General features: G+C 47.9%; 3 protein-coding genes across 6 annotated transcripts in view; all 3 read right to left on the bottom strand.

Annotated features, from left to right (window-relative positions):
* Positions 1–1,682: 1,682 nt before the first annotated feature.
* On the bottom strand, positions 1,683–11,504 carry pbxip1b (pre-B-cell leukemia homeobox interacting protein 1b). The gene is made up of 11 exons (XM_084444532.1): positions 11,372–11,504; positions 8,918–8,997; positions 8,731–8,806; positions 8,533–8,606; positions 7,511–8,033; positions 5,739–5,981; positions 5,445–5,468; positions 4,855–4,907; positions 4,626–4,745; positions 4,202–4,436; positions 1,683–3,904 (listed from the first exon to the last, which is right to left on the bottom strand). Exons 2-11 carry the CDS (start codon positions 8,969–8,971, stop codon positions 2,433–2,435), a joined length of 2,874 nt encoding a protein of 957 aa, XP_084300658.1. The 5' UTR covers positions 8,972–8,997; positions 11,372–11,504; the 3' UTR covers positions 1,683–2,432.
* A 1,023-nt stretch (positions 11,505–12,527) lies between these two features.
* On the bottom strand, positions 12,528–12,719 carry lenep (lens epithelial protein; the record flags this gene model as incomplete). Its single annotated transcript, XM_084445128.1, has 1 exon — positions 12,528–12,719. The coding sequence occupies one exon, from the start codon at positions 12,717–12,719 to the stop codon at positions 12,528–12,530; it is 192 nt and encodes a 63-aa protein (XP_084301254.1).
* A 763-nt stretch (positions 12,720–13,482) lies between these two features.
* shc1 (SHC (Src homology 2 domain containing) transforming protein 1) overlaps positions 13,483–17,148 on the bottom strand; it is a gene marked incomplete at its 5' end in the record, with an annotated part of 24,902 nt that continues 21,236 nt past the window's right edge. For all 4 annotated transcript variants that reach the window (XM_084444955.1, XM_084444956.1, XM_084444954.1 and 1 more), the window contains 3 exons: positions 13,483–16,407; positions 16,720–16,982; positions 17,122–17,148. The exon at positions 17,122–17,148 is cut by the window's right edge and continues 93 nt beyond it. In XM_084444955.1, coding sequence (XP_084301081.1) covers positions 16,279–16,407; positions 16,720–16,982; positions 17,122–17,148 — 419 coding nt within the window. In that variant the 3' untranslated portion in view covers positions 13,483–16,278. The remainder of the gene's footprint in view (positions 16,408–16,719; positions 16,983–17,121) is intronic.

The raw sequence follows: 17,148 nt of genomic DNA on the forward strand, positions 1-17,148 counted from the left end.
TGCCAAACCGGACAGTCAGCATGCTGCTGGGTGAAACCTGCTGTTAATCCACTCAGAAGGCTGAACCGTGGCATTCCGTGTTTGGTGCAGGAGTCTCTACATTCACAAAGAACAACAACATTTTAGTTAGCACTGATTAGACAGTGAGACGGAGAGTGGGAGGGGAGCAGGGAAATACTGGTGACGGCTGTAATCACAACTGGGACTGACACTTTTTGTCAAAATGGGGCCGTGATAATCAGTGATAAGGGGCCTTGGCAGACCGCCTGACTGGCTGGGTGGCGGCACTACAAAGACTGCCATTGATAGGTTATCAGTGGTGAGGTGTTAAGGAGGGATGACCGTCTCTCTCTCTCTCTCTCTCTCACACACACACACAGTCTAGAACAGAATACTAGCACATTGTTGGGTGGTCAGATGGAAAGAGGTACTGAGAATGTGTTTATCAACAATTGTGAGGTGAGAGGGAAGAGGCTTGTTTTGTGGTACAGGGGTGGGGGAGTTAAACATACAGTACCTACAGTAATTAATAAAAGATTCAAGACATACAGCACATTCATCTTCCATCCAGAGACAGTGGGAGAATCTACTCAGGATAAATTAACTGGAGGTGGGGGTCAAACACCAACGTGGAATAAATTGTGAGACAAGGCTTCTTGGAATGGTGTTCTTTCTCACTTTCCTCATTAGCAACCATTCCAGACTTAATGGCACAATACAGCACCACTGTTCGTCATGGGGACAAGCTGAATTTATTGAAATACGTTTATCATAATCATACAATTCAATTGGCACATATCCTGCATTCAAAGCTCTACATTTCGCCCCCAAAGCCCACATGGATCTGCATCAATACCCTTTCAAGTGGCCATGACTTTTATATCAGGTTAGCAGGATCAGACAACTCGTATTCCTGACAAAAAAAAAACTTAAGTGCCATGAGAATAATGCATCATAATAATTATTGCAATTAATGTTCAAAATACATTTTAGTTTCTCAATAAATCACATCAACTCAAAAAGACAAAATAAAACAACGACTAAAGAATAAAAATATCATTTGATGTACCTTGAAGGACATTTCTGCATCTCTAAAATAATAAGTTATAGGTTTCTCATACAGTGTGGAGTTTTAGTGCACTATGTACAGTACATGTGAAACATTTACAGTACATGACAATAAGACCTACTCTACGTTATTGTACACGTTACATTCACTCAACCTCCTGTGGTAGAGACTCGTCTAGAACTGAAGCCCTCAATGAAACTATCCATTAATGCCAATTAAGACCCCCTGTCTTACAAACACAATTAAGGATGATAAGATAACATCAGTCACGCTAGAGAAAGACAGGTCCTGCCAGTGAGTTAACTCAGCAGGCACAGTTATCACATACAAGGGAAAAATACACCTAACTTTTATTTATTTAGATATAGATATAGACCTATTTTTCTCAAGCCAGTGTGGTCTCTGGGAGGTGTAGCGTTCAGTGGTCTTTCAACGAGGAAGGACCATAACCAGACCGCCCCCAGCGCTACTGAGGTTGAGGGACGCTTTGTTTGACCTCTTCAGTGATTGAGCATGTCATGTGTGTGAGAGGGTTTTCTCTGTGATGCACCAAGGACAGAGGGTCAAGAGAAAGGTTATGGACGGATGTAAAACAGGTGAACCTTCCCCCAGATCCACCCACGGCCCCTATCCCTTCCACGATTTGGAAATAGAACATTGTATGTATGTTGTATGTGACATTGTTATTGTTGCGCTGCAGCCTGTCTTGGCCAGGTCTCTCATGGAAAATAGGTTTTTAATCTCAATGAGACTTTTCCTGGTTAAATAAATGTTAAATAAAAAATAAAATAAATAAAAATAAATGGACGATGTTACAATGTGGTACAATTTTGCTCCGTTAGCAAGGCAGATGTCCGACACATTGCTTCTAGCTACCGACTGAAGAGTGCAGAGGGAGGGGTTGGGGTTAATCTGATATTGTCTGGACTCGGTAAAAAGAGCGTAGGGTCTCTCATCCACATACAGTTAAGCCTGTCTGTCAACTTTCTCATCTTCTCCTCTCTGCTCCCATTTCCTACTTCCCCAAGCCCTCCTGAAAGCCTGCGCAAGGTGTAGTTTGAGTGAAATTCATTTATGAAACAAATGGAAATGTGCCTGCTGTTTGATCTGAGACTGAGTACCAGGACAAAGAAAAGAAGAGGAGAAAGAGGAGTGAAATGATGAAATGAAAAGCTCCTCAAGACGGAAGAAACGAGACGAGGATAGATCTTTGTGCCTGTAGTGTGTGTGTTTGTAACAATGTTTAAATCTGCATGTTTCCTCTGAGCGACTTGCCTCTTCTATCTGCCCTCCACCCGCTCTCTCATTCTCTCTCTCTCTCTCTCTCTCTCTTTACAACATATTAACTCTTCATCTCACTCCATCACCCACGACTTCTCCCCCTCTCCTTCTTCCACTCTCCTTTCTTCCTCTGCTCTTTCTCTCCTCCACCAGGCAGTGCAAACTTCTTCATGGCCTCTTCATCAAACCCATCCATCTCCTCCTCTAGCCCCTGATCCTGCTCCTCCTCCTCATCGTCATCATCACCATCCTCTTCCTCTCTCTCCACCATATCTTCTAAGATGTCCCCCACGTCTTCCACGAAATCCCGGAAGCTCATCTGGTCGTGGGCGAATACTCCGTCCCTGAAGAACTCCTTGGCCAGCTTGCTCAGCTCCTCTCTCTTGGAGGCCTCCACGCCCACCCCCTCCGTCTTGGCCAGGTAGCTCAGGAGAAGGGCCTCAAACTCGGGTAGGGGTACAGGAAGCAGCCCCTCCGCCTGGGCGCAGGTCTCCACCGAGGCGCACTGGGCCGAGGGGCTGGGGTTGTGCTGCAGACGCTCTCTCTGGCGGGTCCAGTAATCGGGCTGCCCCATGGGGGGTCTACGGTGGCTGTGAGGGGGGCTCTTGCCCCCCGGGCCCTGCCACACTCTCTCCTTCTTCCCCTTCTCCCTGTGCTCATAGTGCTGGCGGTCGCTCTTCTCCTGCCTGTCCTGCTTGTGTCCATCTTTGCTTTTGTGGTGACCCCATTTGTCCTTCTTCCAGTCCCCGTCTTTTCTCTCCTCCTTCCATCCCTTCCTCTCTCCGTCTTTAGACCACTCCTTATCTTTCCCCTGCCAGGGTTTCCTATCTTCTTGCCATTCTTTAGCTCTGTACTTCCTCCCGTCTTTCTTTTTAAAGTCTTTGCCGCCGTTCCCCTCTTTCTTCCCCTCCCTCTCCTTCCACCCTTTACCGCTGTCCTTAAACCCATCCTTGCTTTTCCTCCACTCGTTTTCCTCCCTCCATCCGTCCTTCTTCCCTCCGTACTCATCCCCTCCTTTCTTTTCCTTCCTGTCGCTCTTACCCCTCCACTCCTTCCCCTCGTTCCATTTGTCACGCGTGTCCTTTTTCTCCTTCCACTCTTTTCTCTCGCTCTTTTCCTTCCGCTCTTTCTTCTCCTCCCTGTCCTTCCACGGCTTGCCCTCGTCCCCCCTGCTTGCTTTCTCTTTCTTCAACTCCCCCCTTTTCTCTTCTTTGCCTTTCCACTCTTTCTTCTCCTCCTTTTGCCTCTTCCATCCCGTGCTTTCTTTCTCCTGGTCGAGTTTCTCTTTCTTCCACTCCTTCTCTGCTTTCTCCCTTTTCCCTCCTTCTTTCCATTCCTTTTTCTCTCCCTTCTCCTTCCATCCCTGGCCCTGTTCTCCCTGCTCAGATGATCCCTTCTTCCACTCCTTCCCTCCTGTCCAGTCCTTCATCTTCTCTCCTTCCAACGGTTTCTTGGCCTGCTCTATGGTGCCGTCTGTCTTCTGGCTGCTCTCCTCCACCAGGCCAGAAGGGGGCAGTGCAGTAGCAGAGTCAGGCGGTGGGCTGACTTCCCCAGCTGTGGAAGGAAAGCAGAACATGAGCAACTCTAGAAGCATCCTAAGTAGACAAGAAAGAAACACTATGAGAGAAAAGTAGGAAACTGGGAACAATCGTCCTTTCATTGTATTCTTCTACACAAATCTAGTATGGGCCCCTTCCTACCCACCCTCCTACCCTCTCTTCCCAGTATCTTCCCCCTACTCCTCCTTAAACCCCGCCTTCCTCTCATGCAGCGTCCCCAGTCTACTCCTTCCCACCTTCCTCCACCTCTCCCTCTCTCCCTCCCTCCCTACCTCCTCCCTCTCTCCCTCACCTGTGGGGTGATTTAGTTCAGTCACTGTGGCTCTGAGTCTTTCTACTTCTCTCTGGAGGGCCGGGACAGACTCCAGCTCTCTCTTCATCCTCTCGTTCTCTTTCTGAAGGACAGGGAGAGACGCCATCTCTTTCTTCAGCCTACCGTTTTCCTTCTCCACCTCCTCCCTCCTCAGGCGTTCCTTCGCTCCCTCTGCTGCTTGCCCCTGGGCTACTTTTAGCTCCTCTTTCTGTGCCTGATTAAAAAAGGACAAAATAGGACCCTGTGAGAATACAGCACTTGCAGCCGCATAGTTCAAACGCATAAAAAAGACAGACGATATATATTAAGAGCACACATGAACGCAGGCAAACATGAACGCAGGCACACATGAACACAGGCGCACACACACACACACACACACACACATAGAACACAGGCCTACCTGAAGTTGTGCTTGCAGCACAGTAATCTGCTCGTTCTCTAAAGACAGTTTATTCAGTGGGTCTGTGTTGTCGACATCTATTGGGGGAATCTCCGGAGGAGTCTCTGGATTCAGCCATTCCTGTTACAACACACACGTGACAAACATTGAGATTATGCTTAGTCAACATTTCCAGTCTAAAAAAAATAGGACAATGTGTTGGGGCGGGGGGTGGGTGGGGGGTACTGACCTCTTTTCCAGCGACATCTTCGTCTCTCAGCTCTCTGATGTCATACTCTCCCTCTGAGGAAAACAGCAAACCAACACTTTAACACTGACATAACACACACAGGCAAGCACATCACAATGCTCTGTCACACACAGTAACACAAGGCAACAGACTTCATAGCAACACAGAGTGTATTACATTACACAATATCTGTATAGCTTTTATGGAATATCTTTAGAACTTCTGCATTTCCCGCAAAAAGTCCTGTCCCATTACCGCCCCAACCACACACCTCCACTTGCACACATGCACATACTCACTACTGCAACAAACTGAAAAAACAATTGCATCACAGCTCAGTAAAAAGGGCAAGTAAATTGTCATCCCATTTCCCAAATTAGGTTGTGTAATGGCATTCAAATTACTGTATCCAGGTCACACACACACACACACACACACACACACAGGTCTGAACACACACACACTAGGTAATAGAGTGGAACACTGTCAAGCAAGCCTTTATAAAACACACAACCTTTTTCTCATATGCACACACTTGCATGCAAATACAGTAGCACTGGCACACACACTTACATCCACACACTACCTACCCTCATCCAGGTCCATGAAGACACCTGTAGGCATAATACACCTCAGTCTCAGATAGACCTTAATCTGAGCCACCATGAGTCAGTCCACACTTTTATCTAAGCCACATTTAAAGGGCTGATGCTCCCAAAAACCCAAGACTGTCAGTCATTTTGATCGGATATCCAATGACAAACTATAGTCAGAGAGACTTGTGGGCACAGGTGTCATTCAGGCGTGAATAGGTCATACACGGGTCACCTCCAGGTAGGCATGGGGATGGTTACCATGACCACTGTAACCTAGGCGACGCCTACCTGAGAAGAAGATGGTCCCGAGGCCGAGCAAGATGACGGCTCCCAGGATGCACTTGTTGATGGACAAGCCGCTCTCCTCCTCCTTCTGAGGCGGCTGGAACTCCTCCACCTCCTCCTCATCACTCCTCCCGATCTGCTCCAGAGCCGCCAGAAGAGACGCCCTCCTCCTCCTCAACCCAGACTCCCCCTCCTCCCCCCTCTCCTCCGCCCTCTCCTCCCCCACCTCAGCATCCAATGGGAAGTCTGGATCAGGAGGACAAGAGAGCGTCAGTGCTTGTATGACAACTGTCTTTAAAGGGACAGTTCACCCATGTTATACATATATCTGACCTGATGGACACCTCGAAGGCAGGACCTCGAGAGCATCGTATACAATGCAAAAAAGTAGTCTGTTTGCGGTTGCTTTGTTTAGTGCAAATAATACTGAGAGTTTAGTTCAAGCTACGGTGAACCGTCCATCATCATCATCAAACACACACACACACACACACTTGCTGCCATGTCTGTGGAGGGGTTGTGGCGTTAGAGAGCTCTGCAGCAGTAGTTTGAGCTGGCCTTGCAGTTTCTGGACCAGCTCCTCCGAAGTACCAGCGTGAAATGCACTTCTCAGTCTTATTGTAATAAATGAATCGGTCAACCAGGTCCGAATCAAAACGTTTAGTCTCAACTACTAGGATTTTGAAAATCCAACCAATCCCCCCAAAAGTAGGTAGGTTGGCAGGCAGCTAGACCTTCGAAAAATCGCCTGCCGTACCTTTAACACACAAGGGGAGGAGAGAGAGCTGGTCACTAGCATGTGGCCAGGCTTGGCCAAGCAGAACTCCTAAACCAACCCTGGAGTAGGTAATAGACCTCAGGTTGACTATCAATGACGGGTACTGGAATGAGACCAGCCATCCAAACATTTGCACGCATCGCCATTTCGAGAATGACGCAGAAGTCCTTTTTTTTTTTCTGTTCTAGATTGTGTTTAGTGAGGCAGCTGCAGTGCCGAACACCACACGGCCGAAGTTAGACAACGTTCCAGAGCCGAGGAGAGAAACCTGTCCATCTCTGAGGGAGCAGGTGGCATGCATGTCTCCGTCCCAGCATGCTCCCTGCCTCATACCGCCCACAGCCTGTCCAACCAACTTCCTGGCCCAGATATGGAACAAGTCCATGACCAGCTGATCCACCAAGTACACTTCAAACACAAACGTACACAGAACTTAGTCTCTGACATCAACACACGCACGCGCACGCACACACGCGCACACACACACGCACACACGTGCACACACACACACACACACACACACACACACACACACACACACACACACACACACACACACAATAAGTGGTCAGATGTATGACTTCTTCAGTGCCTATGCACACAGACCCTCATTCCATCAAAACAATAACAGAAATGGTTTTGTGCCAGGTAATCCACTGACTCCTAGACCAGCCTACATAGATGACTCCTAGACCAGCCTACACAGTTGACTCCTAGACCAGCCTACATAGATGACTCCCAGACCAGCCTACATAGATGACTCCTAGACCAGCCTATATAAATGACTCCTAGACCAGCCTGCATAGATGACTCCTAGACCAGCCTACATAGTTGACTCCTAGACCAGCCTACATAGATGACTCCTAGACCAGCCTACATAGATGACTCCTAGACCAGCCTACATAGATGACTCTTAGACCAGCCTACATAGATGACTCCTAGACCAGCCTATATAGATGACTCCTAGACCAGCCTATATAGATGACTTGTGTCTCACCTGCCTGTTTCCCGAGCTCTGTCACTCTCTGAGGCAGCTCAGACTCCTCCTCTTCTAGCCCATGCCCCTCCCCACTGAGCTGATGGATGGCTTCTCCTTCCTGTATAAGCCCCTCCTCTTCTGGTGTGAGCCCCTCGGCCCCCAGCGTCTCAGTGCTCAGTAGGGATCTGGGGACTTCCTCCACGGAGGGACTTATGTGGGTGTAGGAGTCGGAGAACGAATCAGGATCAGGGCTGGGAGGGGCTGGGCTCTCAGAGAGGCCAGCTGATTGGCTGAGAGTGTCTGGGTCAGGGCTGGAAGGGGCAGGGACCTCACCGACAGCGGTGGGGTCTGGGTCTGGGGTCAGGCTGAGGTCATGGGTAGGTTCAGGGCTGAGGACTTCTAAAGAGGAAGGAGGGGGAGTATTACTGAGTGGAATAGGGCCAGGGGTCAGGCTAAGGTCATGGGCAGGGGTAGGGTCAGAGGTGTCCTCCATGTGAGGGATAGTTTCTTCATTCCTCTCTGGTTCTATTTCCTGTGGCGCCTGGATGAAGACAATAAATTAGGTTAGAGTTGGTGCTCTATAGATTAGTACTGGTTAAAGTTGGTGCTCTATAGATGAGTACTGGTTAAAGCTGGTGTTCTATAGATGAGTACTGGTTAGAGTTGGTGTTCTAGATCAGTACTGGTTAGAGTTGGTGCTCTAAAGATTAGTACTGGTTAGAGTTGGTGCTCTATAGATTAGTACTGGTTAGAGTTGGTGCTCTATAGATTAGTACTGGTTAGAGTTGGTGCTCTATAGATTAGTACTGGTTAGAGTTGGTGTTCTCTGGATGAGAACTGGTTAGAGTTGGTGTTCTCTGGATGAGTACTGGTTAGAGTTGGTGTTCTCTGGATGAGTACTGGTTAGAGTTGGTGTTCTCTGGATGAGTACTGGTTAGAGTTGGTGTTCTCTGGGTGAGTACTGGTTAGAGTTGGTGTTTCCCAGATTGGTACAGATACAGGCAAACAGCAGAGTGGACAGAGAGTGACTGGGATCTAACCTGCTGGCTCTCCACAGACTGACCCTCCTCAGCGACCACTGGACTGGCACCTGCCCCACTCTCTCCTGCTCCGCCTGAGACACGTGTGTGCAGACAGACACACACACACACACACACACACACACAAAAACATAAAAAACACACACAAAAACTTGAAAAAGTGAGTGTAAATGTGTTTGTGTCAAGGATGTACAGTACCTGCAGGCTCTGCTGTAGAGGGACCACTAAGTGGGTCTTCATGGGGCTCTGCTCCTTCTGCTACAGGCCTCAGGGTCTACACACACACACACACACACACACACTTCAAGTATACTTTCATTTTGATCCGGACAATATTAGGCACATTTTATTCTGCTGTTCATCACACACTATGATTTTTGAGTACCTCAGGTGTGAGGATGGTCCAGCTGTTGCTGATAGCACTGTCGCTGTCAGACATTGCCCCCTAGTGGCTATGTCCAGCACCTGCAAATTGCACAAACATGGGGATATACATGTATGCACAAGACACCATCACAGCCAAGGAAAAAAATATATAAAAAAAAAATAATAAAAAAAAAAAAAAAATCCAAGCTCCGGCACCAGAAACCCACAACCTGATTGGATAAGAGTGGTGCCATTTTTTCCTTGGTTGGCCATAGGGCCTTTACATTTGCTTTAAGACTGGTCCAGAGAAAGTAGCAACTGATTGACTTTTACTAATGGAACTTCCCATTCCAAGCTCAATGTATAGTGACGCTACATCATTAATCTGCTGAGCGGGGCATATTCGGCATAGGTCCATCCGTATAATGTCATCTATCACCAGGGTGCTACAGTGTGCCATTGTCCTGGTCCTCATTTCGCTGTTCCAAGAAATTTACATCCTCTGTCTGGACGAGCAAAGGATTTAAATAGGCTTCTTTAGAGCCCAACCTCACTCCCCAACTGACGGTGTGTAACACATTAGTGTGTGTGTGTGTGTGTGAGAGAGAGAGAGAGAGAGAGAGAGATACAGAAGAAGCCTGCTGTGTTTGTGGGTATACAGGAAGTAAATGTCTTTGTGAGCATTCAGTCCTTCATTAGTAGTTGGTGTGTGTTGTAGGCCCTGCCGCCACCGTGGCTTCTGACTGGCCAGGGAATGTTTTGGCAGAGACAGGGGTAACTAAGGCTGGCCCCATTCTGGAACCAGGGTAGGTAGAATGAGTAGGCTATTCACATTAAGAGTACTAGTTATGTTCTGTGGTGGTTATAGGCCTAGTACGAATGAACCATGTGTGATGGTTGAAGCTAATCTCATCAGGTCTTTTAAACCCATCCTTCAGTGCTTTAAACAAACATTTCCAGATGATGTTATGCCACAACATTGACTGCATAATGGAAGCATGGGTGTATACTGTGGCTGTTCTACTCAGTAATTCTATAACTGGTCCTTTGGCCAGAGGGCTACTCTCAGATCTAACTCACAGCAGAGACTGACTGACCAATGACTGCTCTGCCCTTCCAATGCAACCCTAAATCTCACTCACCTGGCTGCCACACTCAGAAAAACAGGGCAGTTGGAGCAACTATGAAGACATTGTTTTAAGACTTTAATCTTGTTTTCTTTTTTTTGCAAATACATCTTGTGTAGTTTTAAGTCAATTTCACAGATAATGTGCGCATTGAGTTCTCATATGTGAAAGTTACTCTAACATCTACTTTCAAGTCACTTTTCTTACTGTGCTGTTTAATGGAACACTTCACTCAGTTCAGTCCCAGCCCTGCAATTGAGGTCTGCTAATCAGGGCTTCCCATGAGAGGGCTCTTGAATGTAGCTCTGGGCCCAAGGAGCATTGTGGAGCATATAGTGGAATGACTTAAATAGATACTAGCTAAATATAGTGCCGATGAGACAGAGACAGAGAGAAAGAGAGTATGAGTGAGTCCGAGAGAGAGAGAGAGATAGAGAGAGAGAAATGGAACATAAAATACACTAAACGCCATTCATAAGTAGACCTAGTAAGACACGGAGAGCAATTTGATACACTTAAAGTAAATGTTCTTCGTCTGAGATCTTTTCTGGAGTGAAAATCAGGTTTAATACATCCTCTGTCCATTACCGTTTTGGCAGCGGTGGAGCTCTCCAAGTGAACTGAACAAGTCAAACACGCTCTGAACCTGTCACCTTTATTGTTTCACAGCCAGCCAGACAGCCCGGGGTGGAACTGCGTCTTCATTGCGCCCTTCGCTGTTCTTGATCAGTAAAGATGTGCTTTATCAGTTGTCTAAAATTGCATTATAGGCCTACTGCCACTCGATGTCTGTAATGTGCCAGCAATCTGCTGCTGTAGGGCATATCTCTTTATCTCAGTCTCGGCGAAAAGAAAATGACCAGAAATGGTCAGGGCGACAAACTGGCCTACTACTCACTGGTCGATCTGAGAAGAAGCGTTCGCTGCGTCTAAAAGTTACAATGTTGTGCGCCAACCGTCTGCCCTGTAGGCCTACCATCACTGCCTTTCGCCTCATTGCCATAATGCGATTCCCGTGTTGATAAAAGGGGTGTGACTACTTTGACAGGATCTGATAGTCAGGTCATCTCCATGATGAAAATGAAAAAGAAATAGAACGGGATTCAACAGTAGGCAACAAACAACACGATCTATTCTAGAGCATCTTTTCTAAATGCTTAATCAGAAAATAGATTATAAAAATAACTATAAGAACATAACTTTCTTCTAATAGCAACTCACGTCGCTTTGGCCGGAAATGCATAACGTTGCATAGCTTTGAGAACAAGGAACAACATGAAATACAGAAACAAAGTAACAGCATTTCAATGTTGTTGTTACTTTGCAATTACTGGTGTCCAATTTACCTCTAGTTGCGTCGTTTTCCGTCACAAATTCGTAATCGTGTATCAATCCCTTTCCGACAGATCGTTCCATTTAACTTCAGAACTTCGGAACAGTCGCTTTCACACTCGCAGCGCGATGCACGCTGTTCTCGGCCAACGAGGAAAGGTACTCACCGAGGTCCCGCCTCACGACGACCATCCCAGCCAATAACAATGCGATCTCCCGTCTCTCGATTGGAAAACATACAGAATGACTGACACGCGCAGGTGACAGTAGATACCCGCAAAATATATACGTACGCCACGGGTTTCAACATGGAGTGGCATCAGTAGGTGATACATAACACTCAATTCTGTAAGTAAATGCTGATGCACAGTAGGCCTAGTCAGTAGCCTATACTATCTTAGACACAGTGGCTATTTCTGGAGAGCTACAGCTTACGCCATAGGTAAAACTGAATACCATGAAAAGTAGGCTAATAACACACCAAGCAAGTAATACAAACAAGTCAAAGCTTAAGCTACACTACTAAACATAATAATAGCCTACATCAATGTTTAACAATTTCATGGTTTATTAAACAAATTCTCACCTTTCCATATTGCTTGCAATTTTAAGTTAATACACATAAGAGCTCAAAGCAACATAAATGTGAAATATCCACTGATTAAAAAGCAAGTTCCTCTATCTCCACACAAGTCTTCTTCTGTACAGTCTGTTAGATGTCAGCCAATCCTTAACCTGTTTGACATTTTCACATGATCAGCAGTGGGGGTCAGTCTGACCATCTCACACACCTTAGTCTGCCGACAGACTGACCCCAGTTGTCAGTGAGTACACGGTGGGTAACGAGCCGTTCCTCGGAGCATGCCAAAGCTCCAGTCCTCTCTGACCTCCAACATGGCAGAACAACAGCATCAGAGGCACTAGAAGACAAAAGCAATAGAGACCCTCAAGGTTGTGCGAACATCAGCTAGGACAGCTGACCTGTATCTACATGATAAGATGAGCGGAATCATACTGACCACCGCTTCATGCACACCGACTGGGCCGACGCCCCACGTCTGGTCAGAGGGAAAGAGGAGGCAACCCAGGTAAGAAGTGTAGACCAGAGGGACAACTGGCAAGAAGAGGGCGAGCCTCCTCTCCTCTCTCTTCATCCCTCTCTCCTGTCTCTCAGTCCAGGATCTCTTTGATGCACCAGCAGCATAGCAGGAAGTAGAGGCACTCTTTGAGGGACTGGATGAAGCCGTAGGCGATGTTGCCTCCCAGGAGGTTCTTGCCTCGTCCCAGACCCATTGCCATGTCACGCAGGTTCCGGCCCAGGGAGGAGGGCATGGCCTGGGGGGTCGGACGCTGGGGATGCATGGCTCCACAGAGCGCGGGCGCAGGAGGGAGCGACGGGCTGACGGTCAGGAGAGAGAGACGATGGGGTCCACGTACGCCTGAGGTGGTGAAGTAGGCGGGATCTGAAGACGAGCGGCTGTGGTGGGGGTCCGGGTCGGACTAGGTGTGCGTGAAGCCGGGGATCCCGTCTACTTATAACCTCCTACACACTCACAACCAGCACCAGGGACCTCCCTCCACATCCTGCTCTTTCTCTAACCTTCTGACCCCTCCCGCCCCGCCCCAGATACACCAAACCCCCCCCCCCTCATGAACCCATTCCCTACTGTTCTGATGCTCTCTCTGGTCGAATCCTCCACTGGAACACACTAGCAACACTTCTCACTGTTTGCCTGTCTTCCTATGCAAAAGCATGATGTGCACCCTTACAGTGCAGCTGTCACCTATTCATACTTACAGGAGAGTTCCCGTACCGTGACTGGAAACAGATCTACTGTAAAACAGCACCGTGTGCTCTCAGCCTGGCTCTCTTTGTCCAGGCCTGTGTGTGTTGTTACACCCTATTGTTCTCCTCTTCTGGTAATGTTTTGTTGTGTGCGTCTCTGTGACCAGAACTTGTCCAGAGGTGAGGGGGACAGCTCTGGACGGGTCCAATAGAGATATGAATGAATTCAACTGACCCGTACTGATAAATCCCCATTCAACCAATACAACACAGGACACCAAAGAGTCAGATACAGAAAATGTATTTAAAACCAAACTCACCAAGAAGGATGAACGATACAGTATATGTATTTATATAATGCAATCTATATTTTCAGATACCGGTGTAAACACATTTTCCCCAAAAAGAACAAAAAGAGTAGTAAAATAGAAACACGCATACATAAAAAAGCAATATTTGTGCAGGCTAATTTATAATAACCTTTGGCTTCAAAAACACAAATTAAAAAGTACAACAGCATCAACATCAACAACCATATAGAAATTTAGAAAGGTTTCCATGCAACAGAGGCAACTGTGATAAACAACAACAATGCTAGACTGCTTTACTAATGATACAGAGGACAGATCAGTCCTTTTTGACACGCACACACGCACACACGCACACACGCACACACACACACGCACACGCACACGCACAGACGAACAAATACACAGCTGAACTGTGTCAGAGAAACCCAACTGTCCCTCTGGTGATTGTGGATGTGTGTGTGTGTATGCACACACGTGTACATGTACGTGTGTGTATATGTGTATGTGTGTGTGTGTGTGTGTGAAACCTGGTTGACGGAGTTAAAGGTGCAGAATGTGGTTTGGCTCAGAAGCACTTATATTTTTTTTGCAATTTTCATGACATACCTACAGCAAGTATTCCAAGTACACTGACACTAATAAAAAAGGAATGAATAAATCTGTGAAAGTTGAAGGACGAATAAGTGCATCCAATCATTTTGAGTTGCCAACTTGAAATGATTGGATGGCTTACCTGCCTGTCAACCTACCATCTGCCGAGCGAGTGTCATTTGTTTTCCCCCAGTTTGGAGGAGTGGCTTTGGAGGGAGGCCTGAAGGGAGGGGTGGGATTTTGTCAGTTTCATTTTCAAAATCGTTCAAATTTCTTCCTATTAAGTCTAACAGGAAATCACAAGCCGCATACTGCACCTTTAAGGTTTGGGTTGACAGATCCCTTGTCTTATTTTGACGGTTTGGTTTCAAATTCAAACACTCCGACAGAGTTCAGTTGGCTATAGCTTCCACAGTGTGGTGGAGTCTGGCTCTGTCCACAACACCAAATTCTCATTAAAAACAACCAAGAAACAACAAAGACCTGAATTTCAGAAACGAGAACCAAGCTGACCAATCAGGTTGGATGTTATTTACAGGTGGCGAGTGAACCCCTCCACAGAAACGTGTGTGGGGAGGGGGGTGGGGGGTGGGGGCATCAAGCAACCGTGACAGCTACAGTAGCAACGAGGAAGTCAGAATGTGCATCAGAGAAGTAGATTGCCATCACTGGACCTGGGTGTGAAGGTGTCGGGTGTCCTTTTTGCAAAGTCATTGCTCAATTGAGATCCTGTGAGAGGATCCTGTAGTCCACCACCTTTGGATTAAGTACACAGGGTGACTGCATTGGAGTGACGTGACTGCATCAAAGAAACAAGGCACAATTAAAAGATTTGAAAATAGCAACAGGGAGAGATAGGAGACCTCTCCCTCCTAGACCCCTCCCTTGACCGCCCTCCAGTTCTGTGGAAACTACTAGTCGCAGACCAATGTTTGACTTGAGTTTGATAAACGTTTGTTTCAAGAGCTAAAAAATGTCATATCTGCACACTTTCCACTCAGTCTCTGTTTTCGAATGGACAGTTTTCCCTAATCCTACTAAACTTCACTTTGACAAACTGTGCATCACATTTGGAGAGGGAAACCACTGCTTTGACTAATGACACACTTCTACAGTATGTCCTACAACGCCCCCTACCTTCCCTCTCAGGGATCTCCCAACATCCTCCCTGCTCAAGTCCTCCGAACAGTTCCTAGACATGACCGTGGATTGTCAATGCAAGCACCATCGAGCACCATCTAGATAGAACAGTCATTGAAAAGAGGCGATTGCCGCAATCTGCGTCAGCAGCTGCTTTAAGATGACATCATAATAAAACTGTCGTTGAGCTCTCCTTTAAAATGACATCACAACCCCCCCGCACACACTTTCAGGATCCTCGGGGGTCCAGTTCCTAATCCCCAATTCCCTCCCCCTGTAAAAGTACACATGAACACATCGTATCTCCACCCCTCGCTAAGCAAACATGCGTGGAATAGTCCAAGCGTAAGCACACATTACAAAGATAAACAGACGAAGGTTGGCATAATCTATGTTTGCAATCTCCATGGCTTCCCTTGCCCCTGACGACCATGTCCACCGTCTTTGGCATGAGGAGAGAGGCAGGGGAGAGTGGAAAAGGGGGGAGGGGCTTGTGTATATGGAGGGGCACGGCTGATTGGACAGTCCTGATTGGAGTCACCCGTTTTATTGGATGACTGGGGGTGACGGTGGTTGGCATAGCAACCCGTTTTGCATACAGGGTGTCCTCCTTGACATCACCAAAGTATCACTCCGGGGGGGGGGGTTCGAAAGTCAACAGGCGCCTCTTCATCCTCCAGTCAGGACTTTTCGAAAGATCTCTGATGATGAAAGAACCCTCCCATAGTCCTCCTGTCTCGCGCTTGCATCAGCTATGGCATAATTTCACAAATAACATTACGTTTGTACATATTTAAAAATTGCATTGTGTTGCGTCTCCTCCCGGGTGGGCCGTCCGCTGCGGGGGAGGGAGGGTGGGATGGCGAAGACAGCAGCGCGGCGCCCGGGGAGGAGACCAGTGGGGAGCGTCAGCAGCAAGCAGGTGATTTGGCAGAGACGAAAACACGAGTGTGTTTTTGGCTTTCTGTGCTGTGGTAGGAGTGTGTGTGTGTGTGAGCGTAAGCGTGTGAGTGTGTATATGGTGACAGTGTTACTATGTGTGTTGTATTAGACGTGTGTGCGTGTGTGTGTGTGTGTGTGTGTGCGTGCGTGTTCAGGCCCTGCGCTCCACCGGCTGTTGCAGACACACTTCACTCCCTGCCGAGACTATGGGCAGCCTGTTGTCCATGTGGTAACTGATCAGGTGGCTCACGCTCTCAAAACGATGGTCTTTGGTACGGACCTGAGAGAGAGAGAGAGAGAGAGAGAGAGGGGGAGAGGAAGAGGGAGAGGGAGAGGGAGAGGGAGAGGGAGAGAGGGAGAGGGAGAGGGAGAGAGAGAGGGAGAGAGAGAGAGAGAGAGGGAGAGAGAGAGAGGGAGAGAGAGGGAGAGAGAGCACGAAGGGGCCGATAGAAAGAGAGAGAGAAAGTTAACTAAACAATGCAAGTTAACAAAATGCACACGACTGAGTCGTAGCAGGAGTCTGACCGTGTCGGTACATCTATAGCATACACCCACCCCCCCCCCACCACCACCACCCCGCTCCCCCACTCACCACTCCTTCGGGGTCCACCAGTAGGAGGTGCTTGGGCTGCCCCCCCTGCTGCCCGGTGAGGACGTACTGCCCAGGCGTGGTCCCGGACTCGCGCACCAGGAAGTCCCCATCGCGCGTGAGCAGCCTTTCGGCCTGCCGGCGGCTCAGGCTGCCGTGGAACCAGGCCTCGCACTGCAGCTGCTCCACCAGAGGGGGCGCCGCAGACACCGAGCCCGGGGCGGGGCCGCCGGGGCCGGACACACCCAGGGCATCGTCAAACGGCTCTGAGACAGAGGAGAAATGACAAAAAACGTGAGAAAAAGGTGACAAAAAAGAATCCCTGGAAGGCCTGTTACATACTCCGTTACACAAAAGTGAACTTCAGCTAAATGTAAACTGCTGAGACCCAGGTAGACGACTCACTCATGTCGAAAGCGTCTCTGTGAGCAT

Source organism: Borostomias antarcticus, assembly GCF_949987555.1.
Source record: "Borostomias antarcticus genome assembly, chromosome: 10".
Classification (NCBI taxonomy): domain Eukaryota; kingdom Metazoa; phylum Chordata; class Actinopteri; order Stomiiformes; family Stomiidae; genus Borostomias; species Borostomias antarcticus.

Excerpts from the sequence above, each read along its gene's own strand:
- pbxip1b (XM_084444532.1), bottom strand. The coding sequence starts at position 8,971 with ATGTCTGACAGCGACAGTGCTATCAGCAACAGCTGGACCATCCTCACA. Across the intron at positions 4,746-4,854 it reads AAGATGTCGCTGGAAAAGAG|GAATGGCTGAATCCAGAGAC; the intron begins GTCAGTACCCCC and ends GTGTTGTAACAG. Across the intron at positions 4,437-4,625 it reads TGCTGCAAGCACAACTTCAG|GCACAGAAAGAGGAGCTAAA; the intron begins GTAGGCCTGTGT and ends TTTTTTAATCAG.